This window comes from Crocodylus siamensis, chromosome 2 (assembly GCF_052110815.1).
Source record: "Crocodylus siamensis isolate JL-2025a chromosome 2, ASM5211081v1, whole genome shotgun sequence".
Classification (NCBI taxonomy): Eukaryota; Metazoa; Chordata; order Crocodylia; family Crocodylidae; genus Crocodylus; species Crocodylus siamensis.
In genome coordinates this window covers 207,838,591-207,852,413 of record NC_143396.1, presented here as the reverse complement: position 1 = coordinate 207,852,413, position 13,823 = coordinate 207,838,591, and the positions used below count along the sequence as shown (strand labels likewise).

Genomic DNA, 13,823 nt, shown 5'->3' with positions numbered 1-13,823 from the left:
ATCTTGTGCTGCACTGCTACAAGCCATCCAGCATTCCAGAATAGCAACTATAAGACAGTGCACCTCACCTTCAGTCTGATTTTTCTCATTTGCTCCTCCCCTCAATCTTCCATAATACCCCTGCACCCAAGGAGCAAGAGTCATAAGGCCCCTCTACACATACAGGTAAAGGTATGATGGAATTTAATGCATAATCCACAAAGTTGTGCCTCCTGCCATACCACATGTATATGGCAGGAGATGCGATTATGTGGCTTGTGCATTAGATCCCACTGTTGCTTACTGCGGCTGCACAGGGAGCCTGATTTCAGGCTCCCTCCAGATAGGCAAAAAACAAGCTCCTGTGGCTGGGAGCCCCCTCAGCTCCTGGGGCTGGGTGGTCACAGCCACCCCTCCCTTCCCCCTGGCTGCCAGGACTCAACATTTGCTGGGTCTGAGAGTCCCTTTAGTTACAGGGCTCCCAGCCCCAGCTGGGCCTGCTGCACCCCTGTGGTGAGAGCCCCCAAAGCTGACAGGGCTCCCAGCCACATGGAAGATCCTGCTTTGTGCGCACATTAAAGCTTGAGAGCAACCAACTTAAAGTTAGTACACATTTTTAAGGTCTAAGTTTATAGCTGGTTGGAGTTTTTTTATCATGTGATAAAAACTAGATACATGATCCAAGTAGATAGCGTGGATTTCACAAGCTTTCTACTTTGCACATGCAGCTGATCTCAGGACAATTGTGCAATTAAACAGTTAATTGTGCAATACCTGTAACATACAGAGGAGGCCACAGAGATGTCAGCTTTATGTCACCAGGTCAATCTTTTTCTCTTGTACCTGTCACTTCCAGAGAGGACATGTGGGAGCTATAGTGGAGATGAAAAGGAGATCACAATCTTGGCTAACATCTCCAGTTCTGCTTAAATAAGCTATACTAAAGTACACCAATGTTTTATAAAAATAACTGTTTCTATGCTAATTCCTAAGACTTGCTGAGCTTTTCCAGCTCCTATCACTCTTCAAGGGAGTTTGATCTTCTCAGGATCCTTGAAGGTCTGGCTCTATATATGCAGATATTGCTTTCCTGACAGGCATTCAGTACCGCTATGAACCAGGATTCTTATTAAGCTGCAGCCATTGGACTTTAATATTTATGCAATAGATATACATGATTCATTACAACAAATGAAAATGCTAATACAACTATGTAGTATTGGTCCGAAGGTACCTCAGTTTAGCAAGATTCATTTTCCATTTTTCATTCTTTCTTTCCCCCCCTCATATCACAAGAGAAAAATGTTTTACTGACATCTTTGTTTACTCACCAAACAGGTGCAGCATTAAAGTGTAATAGTGGGGGTTTTTTTACAATACCTCCCCAAAGCTGGACCGGAATAACCATTTCAAGCAACAACTCATTATGTCCTTTCTTGGTGACAATTAATTATGCGAATTCTGTGATGTATATAGGTTAGGAGTGAGACTGAAGACTCACCTAGACCATTTCTAATATTGTAGATATCATGTACTATAAGATGTTTTCAACAGGGATTTAGGCACCCAGTTTGGATTTCATAGAATCATAGAGTTGGCAGGGACCCCAAAGGATCAGCAGGTCCAGCCCCTTGAATAAGGATTCCAAGGAAATCAAATCATACATTCACACACTGCAATGCTATTCCCCCTGGAGGGGAATATACCATCAAAGAGGTGGAAGCATTGTCTATCCACTTGCTTCCTTTGCAAATAGGGTTTGCTTGTAGATTGTCTGAGATATAACAGCAGAAATCAGATCACATCCCACAAGGCATGTGAGTGTCACAGGAACTTGTGTCACGCTCCCTGCCAATCCAGAAGAGAGAGAGGTGAGCTTTCTTCAGAGCACCTAGTAATATTCAGATGACCCCAGCCAGGTGACTGTCCAGTCTTCTCTTGAAGACCTCTAGGATAGATGATTGCACCACCTCTGGGGGGAGCTTGTTCCATAGTCTGGACACCCTAGTTGTAAAGTAGTTTTTCCTAATGTTCAGCCTGGATTTGGTTTGGATTTCAGTGGGAAATGGGTTCTTTGTGACTATTCTAAATAAATAATAAATATTTAACATGGTCTCTAAACAACTGGTGAATAATAATGGCTTCTAGTTAGCTCTGCCCTTGACTTAGAATGCAGTACTGGAAAAATCACTCTGTTTCTCTGTGCTTCAGTTGTCCAGTCTTTAAATGTGGAGAATATTTCCCTAATGTTACTGCCCTTTTCACCCTTTCCAAGCAGGAACAGGAACAATAGGGTGGGGGAGAGAGTTATGGCTACAGCTAAAAGAAGAGCAAGCAAAAAGGCATCACTTTCTGCTGGAAAGACCAGCATAGATGTACTAGCTATGGTCCATAGCTCATTCTTACCCATAGGCACCAACTCCTTAATGAAGTCCCATGGTTTTTAGTCTTATAAACCCAGTGAGCTTAACACTGGTTATAGAATGCAATAAAAATACAGTATTTAACATTCCAATAAAATGAAAGAATGAGTAGCTAATTGGAGAGCAATACAGTAACAGGCTCAGAGGCCTGTTGCTATACCCAGCCTCTTGTCATCTTTTAAAGTGAAGAGCATCTGAGAGGCCTACTTAACTAAAAGTTACATAAAACAGAATACAGAATGCAACTCATTCAATGACCTTTAGATAAAGTGTGGAGACACTGATACATGAGACACCCCAGGCGCTTTAATTAGAGTGGCTCTGAGAGCTGCTCTAATAAAAGCACCCCCTCTCCTGCCTCACTCTTGAAGCACGTGTATAAACGTCCGTAGTACTCAGGGTGCATCCTGCCAGAGGACCTTCCAGACACTTTATGTTAATTAATAGGTGTGTTCAGAGCATTGACCAATCAATGTTTTAAAAGAAGTTTGAGCATCTCAGATAGAAAGCACTGTACTACTACTGCTATTACAATTACTGTTGTTGTTGTTATTGTAGTTTTGCTAATTTCAATAAAATGCATACCCAATGGAGGAATAAAATAAAATCTAATTAATTTCAGGCTGTAATCTCTATGTGTGTGTGGATGTGCTATACATTGAAGTATGTACAAGTAGTTGGGATGAGTTACATGCACAACTGCTGTGGGGCCCAGGGTTGCAGGGCAGTGAACTGTCTTTGTAGCAGTCATGTAACAATGTTGCAGAATTCAGCAGAGAAGAAAATGAGGTGCTCTGTCTCCATGGTGCTATTCATTATTTTTAAAGTGCTATGAATTCACTTATTGCTTTACAGGACAATATTTTCAAAAGCGACTAGTGTTTTGAGAGGTTCACAATTTTAGGGTTCCTTGCTGGAGACATTCTGAACTGGAGGCAATTGTTCTGATGTTCATAAAGTGCTGTCTAACCCGTGCTGAGAAAATGAGGCTTCATTTCAGTTTCTCCAGTTAACATCCCAAATCCTGAGCCGTCCAGAATCACTGATCACTTTTGAAAACCTCTGTCAAATGTAAGGAACTCAGGTCCATGGTCTGGGAGTTTACAATATGAAGCACTGAAATACTTAATTTTGCTACTGTGAACTACTCATCAGGGTAGTGAAATTAAACATATGTGTAAGTGTTTGCCTGACTCTGCAAAGCCATATGCATTAAAATAACTTTTTCCATGTAAGATGCTTAATTGAAGTAAATAAGATTACAGCCATGAGTAACAGCTTTTTGCACAAGTAAGCATTTTCCAGATAGCAAGATAAACATACAGGAAAAAGTGATGAAGGGAGAAAATTCCCTATCAATATACCAATTGTATTATTTAGGTTGGCAGAAGATTTATAGTTCCTGAAGGGAGCTGAGGATTTTTTAAATATTTATTTAGGATTTTAAGATGTATTGTATGGTTGGGAAAGGACGTTTATTTTGTTGGATTTGTAAATCCCATGGGTTTCTCTTTTACTCACAAAAATTGCTCCTGAAAATTAGTTAAAAGCGTGATTAGCAAGAACAAAGGAGGCTAGCAGCAACCCCACAAAGTATAATAAAAAGCCTCAAATAATAATGAAGCACAGGTTAAATAAAAATGCCACAGCAGGTCTACTTAATGATATCATTTTCCATTTACACTCTTTCTTTCTGATTCACTTTTATTTGAGATGTGGGGAAATAACTAAATGAGAAAGCACACAAGTAATATCTCAACAAGAGGTCATAAATTCTCCTCATATCATGATGCATTAATTCTCCTTCAGGAAATGGGAGCCGCAGATACCAGATGGAAACTAACTGCCACAGTCAGTGGTGGAGGACTTATGAAACAGGAGAGTGGTATGGCATTTGGTGCAAGCAATGTACAGATAGGAAAACCTCAGGAAGCTTTATCTTCGATTTCCTGAGACTATTTCAAGTATGATTTAAGGTGCATATTAAACAGGAACACGCAGGCACAGTGCACCTGGTTTTGTTGTGATGAGAGTTGGGAATAGCAGAATAGTAGTACATATAATCTTTTATAGATACTCTTTTGTGAGCCATATATTTTGAATAATATGAGATGGATGAATAAGCCTTCTCAATACTATAATACCAGTAGCAGTTTTAGGAGAGGGAAAACCGGGTGACCACCCAGGGCCCCACACTGGCTATCAGCTTATGTTCTATGAGGAATTTGTGTTGTACATGGGCCAGCACAGAAGATGCAATGAACCTATAATATAGCTCAATGTTAAAAAAACTCTTTCTTCAACTTATAAAAACTTTGTTCTTTCTTGAACTTATGCTCCTAAGGGGCCTCGAATGCCTCTCTTGCCCAGGTCCCCAACAACAACCCTAAGGCCACCACTGATAATGCAATATTTAAACAATCCAGAGTTAAATGACAAGTTTTTCATTGACTACAAGGGGCGGCACAATTTCATCATGTCAGGGAGAACTGAGATTTAAGGTTTAAAGTTCCATCTAGTGGACAAATGAGGAATGACTTAGAGGTAAGGAAACCCAGCACAAATGATCTGTGTGTTTACAACTGGGTGCTGCCTCCTTCTGAATGCTGAGTTGATCAAGGGCCGGCTTCCTGGCCCACACTAAATCTTGGAATTAGGAATTACATCTTCCTAATTCAGAAGAAAGCAAAATAGGAGCTAGAGCCCAAGGTTCTGCAGAACTAACCACAATATTACTAGGTGCTCTGAAGAAAGCTCACCTCTCTCTTCTGGATTGGCAGGGACCGTGACATGAGTTCCTGTAACACTTGCATGCCTCGTGGGATGTGATCTGATTTCTGCTGTTATATCTCAGACAATCTACAAGCAAACCCTATTTGCAAAGGAAGCAAGTGGATAGACAATGCTTCCATCTCTTTGATGGTATATTCCCCTCCAGGGAGAATAGCATTGCAGTGAGTGAATGTATGATTTGATTTCCTTGGAATCCAACGCTTAGGCACCCAGTTATGACTGCATTAAGGGATGGCTGCATATTAATGGTTGCAATCTGAGTATTTTCCTGGTCCGCAGCCTCTCTCCCTCATGATCAGGGAAAGAAGATGAGCTGGTAAGAGTGTCTCATCCTGCCTGGGCTAGTGAGAAGCTGTAGACATGACCCTTGCTTTGAGGACATGTGTGTGTGTGTGTGGGGGGGGGGGGGTTCTTATTCCTCCCATATAACTAACTTGCCCACTAACTCATCCGTGGCTGTCCTGAATTAACCTCTGCTGACGAGGGTAAGTCATAGAGAAAAGATGGGTCCTAACCCTTCTGAGCTCCTTAGGTCACCTCTTCAGTCTCTTTCCTAGTGCGGTGTTAGCTAGGGAAGCACAGGAGAGAACCTAACATACAAGACTCCTAATATACAAGATAATATACAAGCTGTCAAGAGAGAGGATTCTGAATCAGCGGCTGGGCAATGGTATGTGGCAGGGGAAGAGCTTCTGCAGGTTTAGAGGCTGACTAGGGAGGGTTTTTCTTTTGGGGGTTTGTTTTGTTGTCGGTCATTTCATATTTCATTTGTGGTTCCTGTGGATTTCTTTCAGGATGATGTGCCCGTTCTTCTTTAAAGTGTGGAGGGGCAACAGATCCCTGGCCACCGGCGGATTGACTTGGACAAGGAAGTTGTGCCATGTAACTGGGACGTTGAGCCGGATGTCTGTCTTCCTTCCTCTCTCGAGGACGCCTGCCGCCTGCTCCCGAGCCGGCAGAGAGAGCCCCGGGGGCCGCGTTGCTGCCGGGCTGCTGGATGCGCGCCGCCAGCTCGGCCCCCCCCCCCCCCCCCCCCCCGGCCGGGCACGGCGCGGGCAGGCGCCGTCTCAGGCTCCGCGAGGCCCGGGCACGGCCGCTCGTCCCCGCCCGGCGCCTCCCGGGGGGCCGCGGCCCCCGCGTGGGGAGGTTTGCATGAGGATGAGCCGCACGTGATCTTTCCCAGGCTGGAAGAGGGCTGATTTCAAATCCGAGCAAGATTGCAGGATAAAGCTTTTCCAGGGCGGGGGCGGGGGCGGGGGGGACGGGGACAACAGGGTGTCTCCTGTGAAATGATGTCATCCGATCAATATTTTAGCGGGGAGTGACTGATCCGGCCGATTCCTGCTATGAAATAGTCGCTATATTGGAATTGGATTTAGCCCTATCGATTGGGCTGATAACAGGGACCTATAAAAGGCAGGGGGATTGGCTTTGCGCTTACTCCATCCCTGAAGCAATTAGCTCCCAAAGCACCACGCCGCTGCCGGCTCTCGTAGCAGCAGTTGCGCCTCTGCTCGTGTGTGAGAGAGAAAGAGAGCTGGGAGGAGGCATCTTGCCATTAAAATTACCTGGGGGGTGGAAAAAAAAAAAAAAAAGATGTGGCAGCCCCTGTGCAAAGCGCCTGCGTCCCTGGCTCTGCTCGGACTCTGGTGTGCAATGGTGGCCGACTCCCTGCCTTTCTCCGACGCAGGGCCACACGTGAACTATGGCTGGGGGGAGCCCATCAGGTTGAGGCACCTCTACACTGCCAGCAAGCACGGACTGTTCAGTTACTTCCTGAGGATCAGCAATGATGGCAAAGTGGACGGCACCACCAGCCAGAGTCCCCAAAGTGAGTACAAAGGGAAGGGAGCCCCGGGGCTCCCCGCCGCACCTGCACCCCCCACGGGGCCCGGGGGAGTTTCGCCTCTGCCCGCCCGGCTGGCCGGCGCCTCTCCCCGCTCCTGCTATAACCCGCCTTTTCTCTCTCGTTGTGCTCCGCAGGTTTGCTGGAGATCAGGGCCGTGGCAGTTCGCACGGTGGCGATCAAGGGTGTGCACAGCTCGCGGTACCTCTGCATGGAGGAGGAAGGGAAGCTGCACGGGCTTGTAAGTTGCAGGCGGGCGCTGAACCGCCTGGGGAAGTCAATAGTCGGCGGGGGGGGCATGCGCTCTCGAGGGCTTGTTGTCGTGGTCTGCGGCACCGGCCAGACAAAACCGCTCCAGCCGCCCGCATCTTCCTTCTCACGCCGTTAGGGGTCTGGCTGGGGCGAGGCGGGAGCGAGGCAGTGAGAATGGAGGGGTTGAGGCAGGTCACGCTGTGATGCTCTCCAGAAAACGAAACAGCACAAGGAGCTTGTCTGCGTTGCCTACTGCAAGCTTTCGCGTGTCCGGAAGGTCTGGGAGGGACACTGCATAAACCGGTTTGACCCACATCAGTTAAGTCTGATACTACATTCAGCCAGGTTTAGCTCCAACTGGTTTCAGCCATTTTCAAACTGGTTGATGTGCACGGAACATCTTTAAACCAGTGACTGAGCACTTAAACCAGGTCATGTGTAATGTCTGTCCCTAGCCTAAAGCTTAAACCCCCTCTAACCTAAACCGGCCTGGAGGATTAGCTGGGACCCCCACAGAAGGCAGACAAAACTCTTGAGATTCATTGATTCACAGACTGTAAGGGGCTCAACAGGACCTTGCAAGATCATTGGGTCCAGGCCCCCGCACTAGGCAGGAAAGACAATGTTTACTTTTGTCACCAGGAGTGTCCCTAGAAGCTGTTAGTGAACATTTAATTTTGCTGTCAAATAATAATAATAGTAATAACAACAACAACAATAATAATAATAGCAACTTTCCAGAACAACAAATAAAAAAATCAGGGGAAGTGCTCCAGTTTTGGTTCCCAATTGCATTTTCTTGCTCTGCAGTTTTCTTTACATTTTCTACTTTCAGAGAGAATTTAGGTAAAAAAAAATCCCAAATCTGTATGTGGCCCTGCCATGACAAAGAAAATCCACTCAGTGCACTTTAGGTTTTCAACAGTGCAGGTGTATTTTTAATTATTTTCTTACTGTTCAGCTTAGGTGTTCTGCAGAAGATTGCTCCTTCGAAGAGGAGATATGCCCAGATGGCTACCATATGTATAAATCAAAGAAATATGGGGGTTGCTATCTCTTTAAGTAGTGCCAGACAGAAACAAGATTTCAAGGGGAAAGACTTTCGTCTGTTGTCTCACTTCTTATGTGTGATCAACAGTTCACCTGTAAGGGTCATGGTAGACTGAAGACTTATAGTGACTATCTTATCATGTTAACTCATGGTTTTTCCATCTACATATTTCAGCATATCAGTTAGATACATCAGCAGTACAGTCCTGCTTTTGTCAGATGTCTGTAATAACTAGTTAGGTTGCAGAGAAAAAGCTAAATACATCCCCAGGTGACTACTGTGTAGTTAGTTGAGAGGTACGGGGAAGAGTTACTTTCCCCTCAGAGTCAAATGTAAGGCTTAATCTTGCTTTCCTTCCTCAGGCAAAGTTCTTACTGTTTTGGCCAAGGGCTAGCACAGTGGCAAATTTTTCCACTTGCTTTAAATGGAAATAAAGAATAGGATCTAGTAGGAGATTTATTTGAGTATATGACAGGCTTTCATTCTGAATTTCCTTCTTTTTTTTGCCTACAGTCAAACCATCACTAAACTGAATGTATAAAGCAGGATGTGCATTTTGGAGCTCAAATTATTGTATATGCAAGTGCCAGTTTGAACCTTTAGTGCATATCCAAATGGGATGCTCAGTGATCATCACTAGCTATTGACCAGATCCTGCTCCCATTGAAGTCATAGGAAATTTCCTCTTGACATCACTGGGGACAATATTAGGCCCTCAGAGGTTATACGACACAGTAAAGTAATACTCTTTAAAAAGCTTTTGGTCAGTCCTTATTTTGTGAACATATTTACTGTAGCAGAATAAATAGCTATATATGAATTGGTAGTCATTAATATTTTGAATGCTTACACATGTGTACATATAGTTACCCAGGCAGCCCATATATGCAGTCATATATGTAGATAGTGGGCTAAATACTGTATGTTTGATTCATGTGAGTAGTCCCATTGACTTCTCACAGAAGTGAAATGCAGATGCTTTGGCCCAGAGAGAAAGTTTATCCTTTAAGAACAATTCTCTCCTTGCCTTTCCTTTCTTGAGGTGCTGTGTGTGCATGCATGTGTGTGTAAGCAGGATTTGCTACTGGCTTATACCAATTGAAAATGACCTCCCCCCAACACACACACACACACACACACACACACACACACACACACACACTGTTAGAGCTCTGCTACCCAAGACTGTACCCACTAGCTCTAGGGTGAGATCAGGGAAGCAATATTTCCAGTGCCAGCTAACTCATGTATATCTATCATCTAGGTAGCCTGTGCAAGGCCTCAAGGAAATTCTTACTCTCCTCATTTTAGGGAAGATTTTGTTCTAAAGGTAGGCCCACTGAAGTGAATGGAGGAATATGCTAAACAGCATGGGTTGGGAGCTGCGGTTACAGAATCAGGTCTTATTATAAGCTATTCACACACTGGTGAAGCACCCTTTGTCCACCTATAGTTCCATTAACTTCAGTGCAACTACATGCATGAGTAACTGGCTCTCCACAGAAATAGTAGGTTCACAATTTGACCAGAAATATTTATCTTGTTTATATATTCATTGAAGGTGTATCATATACAGACTAATAAATACTTCAAACTTAATTGCAAGGAAACAAATGTATTTACTTTATTACAGGACCATATAAGTACTTTTACCAGGTAGCTACTGTGTAGTTGCTTCTACATTATTGCAGATTCATGACAAAAATATGTTTTTTTTAACAAGCAACATAAAATAAAAAGCAAATGTATGTCATGGGTTATAGTTAACAGGTATAGAGTTCATATAAGAACAGTATTTTTTTTTATCATTGAAGACCTAGACATAATCAGCAATCCTCTTTTATGGACCCAGAGTTCAGTCACCTCTAGTGACTGAGCCAGAAACAACACCAGAGTTGTAAGAAAAATAATGCTTATGTGAACAGTCTGGAAAGGTCTGACCTGATAATACAAAAACTCAAGGCACTATATCTACATTGTAAACTATATCTAAAATACATTCTACAAATGGCTAGGCAAGTTATAAGATATATTTTTCTATATAGAATTTTGCATAACAGGACCTGTGTTTTATAAGTTTAATATCTAATAATAAAGTGATACTGTACTAATGCATTTTCAGAAATTCTAATAAAAGAAGAAGTATGAAAAATTTGCCATTTGCCCTTTTCATTTATGTATGTATGTATGCATGTATGTATGTATTGTGGTATTAGTGTAACAATGTTTTATAAAGATACCTTTCTGAAGACCTGGTCCTTAAGCCCTCAAAAGGAAAATCTCAAGTAGAATTCAGGAGGAATATGTGTAGGTTAGGGCTGCTAGACTGGGTCCTTAGCTATAATGACTGTAATGCAAATGTCAGCAGTTACCTGTCTGTGTATTGAAGTATGCCATAACTATTTCCAGTATGCAGACTAGACAGTATGTGGTAGCTGGAATGTGGCCCCCTGATCCAAACTCGCTGACGAATTTACATTGACTTCAAAGGGTCTGGATCAGGCCTGTGTTGACTTATTATGGCCCCGCAGGCTGCTATAAATACTGTATGCAAGGCTTTCAGTTGGTCTCATTATTAACATAGGAAAAAGTCTATCTTATAAAAGATTTCTAGCATAGCTGAATATAATGAGAATTGTAAACATATTTGTAATTTTCTTCACTCCTTACTGTTCAGCTCAGGTACTCTACGGAGGATTGCTCCTTTGAAGAGGAGATCCGCCCAGATGGCTACAATGTATATAAATCCAAGAAATATGGAATCTCTGTGTCTTTGAGTAGTGCCAAACAAAGGCAACAATTCAAAGGAAAAGATTTTCTTCCATTATCTCATTTCTTACCCATGATCAACACTGTGCCTGTGGAGTCGACAGATTTTGGGGAATATGGTGATTATAGCCATACTTTGGAATCAGATATATTTTCTTCACCTCTTGAGACTGATAGCATGGACCCCTTTGGAATCACCTCTAAATTATCGCCAGTGAAGAGCCCCAGCTTTCAGAAATAACTAATAGCCCTGACTTTATATATTATTTTCAAGAAACATTGACAGAACCAGTGTATTATTTAGCTCTTCCAGTAGTAATATTTAGAACATTTTTACATGTAGAGTATGGTGCTAACATTGTTCTTGCAATGCCCCAAACCTATAAGATAGTCATACTAGAAGGCAGCATTTTAAAAAACTATCTATTCATGTTTAATAACATATGAGGCAAAAAAATTAACATCCAACCAAAAAAAGCATAATTTGTTCAGCTCTGATGAAATACATAATGATCAGGGATTCTTTCTATCTGGCAATGGCTACAGTGAAAAAATCATTAACATTTTTCTCTGTCAGTTCATTAGTACTTGTACTCACCTCTGATTCCTTCTGATAGGAGCAAAAGTTTTGCATTTGCAGTAAGGTTAATGAACTCTTAACTTCATAGCCTTTAAAAGCAAACATTTGGCTTAAAACATGATTAAAAACCTAACAAATATGTGAACTAGGGTTAAATCTCTCTCTTAAAAAGTTGCTGACAATGCTCTGGGAAACATTTCCCCTGAAAACAGTCCACTGGAAAATAGTCTTGCTTGTATATTGTGCTTTTTCTTCCCTTTGCTTTTCGCTAAGGGATCATGCTGGAAAACAGGATCTTTGAATCTTAATGGGTTCAATCAATATTTGCTGATGAATATGCTGGGACCTATACAGTCCTTGATCCAACATAGAAATGTCCTTAATGTCAGTAAAAATCCTATACAGGGATGAATAATTGTATAGAATGTGTAATTTATGTTGATCAAGTAAGAACTAGGCAATAGAAGCAGATTAGTTTTTAGGTAATAAAGATCCTGTTGTATGTGCGTAGGAGATGAAGAGAGACTGAAAATATACACTGTGTAGGTCAAATTGCTTGTAAATATGTCTTCTTAGTCTACCTTTTAAAGCATTAGCAGTTCTTTCAGGACCTGATTTGGTACCCATTGGAATGGAGGGCCAAATTCCTATTGGTTGTAATGTTGCATACCTGGGCCAGTTTTGCCTTTCATCTGTGGTGGAGGGATCATGGGCATTAAATGGCCTAAAATTTATACATGATGCAGTGCTGTTCTCCTATTGTAGCATTCCCATAAAGGAATAACTTAAATAGTGAGAAAAGGGGTTCAGAGAATTACTTATTTCCCAGAATTCATTTTTAATAGATACGTCTACACACAGAAAACTGTACTGGATATATTAGTATTTTTTGACCTAGCACTTCATTACCAATGCAATATTTATAATTAATTTATTGAGTACATACATCTGTTTATTTTGTTACTGTTATTTATGCTCAAAATTCTATTTATGTACACATGAAGGTTTTTTTTAGTTTTAACAAAATGTTGTGAAGTTTTGTAATCACGAAATTGTGAGGAAACTATAACTTTTTACCTTTTCTGTGCATTGTCAGTAGTGTAATGTGTAAATTTATAATAAAAGTCATCTTCAACATAAGATCTGCATCTAAGTCTTTGTAGCTCCTTTCATCTAGAGACTTTGAAGATTTGTGAACACGGCTGGATTAAGTATCTCAACTCTACAGTGAGATATGGACTTTTGCTACAGACCTTTTATGGATAAGGAAACTGAAGCGTGGAGAAGCAAAGTGGTTTATTCAAAATCATACACTAAAGGGCAGAGCTAGAAATAGAATCTGTCTGGTAAGGACAAAAGTGCTGCTTCCTGGATATCAGCAATCTCTTGCTTGTAGATTACTGATGTAAACAGATGAACTCAGTTAAGGGAACAGGGTATGCCAGTTACGCTCATAAAATGAAGAGGGGAAAGGCTGTACTTGTCATGGAACTGCAGGACGTTGTTCACTAAATTGCTGACCCTTGAATATGCCGATCTTCCTTCATCCTCTGCAATTGTCATCACTGATGAGAAATATTTTTATAAAGTTTTGCCAGCTTTATTTTTTCAGTCACACCTCTCAATACTTTCTAAACTGCTGAAAAGTAGGTAGTATCTTTCCAGAAACAATTTACTCCGCCAATTTGCCTTGTGTAGAGCCACCAGCAGTCAGATACTGAAGTACAGTTTTGGATGGCAATCCTTAGTATAGACAGAAAAGCCAATAAGGCCAGGTCTAAACTAGAAAGTTTTGCTAAATTAGCTATGTAGTGAGAGGTGTAAAAATATTCACACCACCCAGCAAAACCCGTCAGCATATCTGTGCCTATATCAAAGAAGAAAGCTTCTATGGACTTAGTTTATGTCCTTCAGGGAGAGGGTCCAGCTAGTCTATCAGAAAAATGCCTTCTGCCAGTATAGTCTTCGTCTTCATTGAGAGGCTCAATGACAGAGCTATAGCTATTACACTAGTAGTTCCATAGCATAGACAAAACCTAAGATATCAGTCTGGCCAAGTAAATTTCTATGAGGATTAAGTTGCATAGATACTTGAACTGATGTAGCTACCATGGTAGCAGACCGCTAAAA

General features: G+C 41.9%; 1 protein-coding gene across 1 annotated transcript; it reads left to right on the top strand.

Annotated features, from left to right (window-relative positions):
* Positions 1 to 6,466: 6,466 nt before the first annotated feature.
* On the top strand, positions 6,467 to 12,822 carry FGF19 (fibroblast growth factor 19). The gene is made up of 3 exons (XM_090034953.1): positions 6,467 to 7,026; positions 7,179 to 7,282; positions 11,022 to 12,822. Exons 1-3 carry the CDS (start codon positions 6,792 to 6,794, stop codon positions 11,352 to 11,354), a joined length of 672 nt encoding a protein of 223 aa, XP_089891079.1. The 5' UTR covers positions 6,467 to 6,791; the 3' UTR covers positions 11,355 to 12,822.
* The last annotated feature ends 1,001 nt before the right edge of the window (positions 12,823 to 13,823 follow it).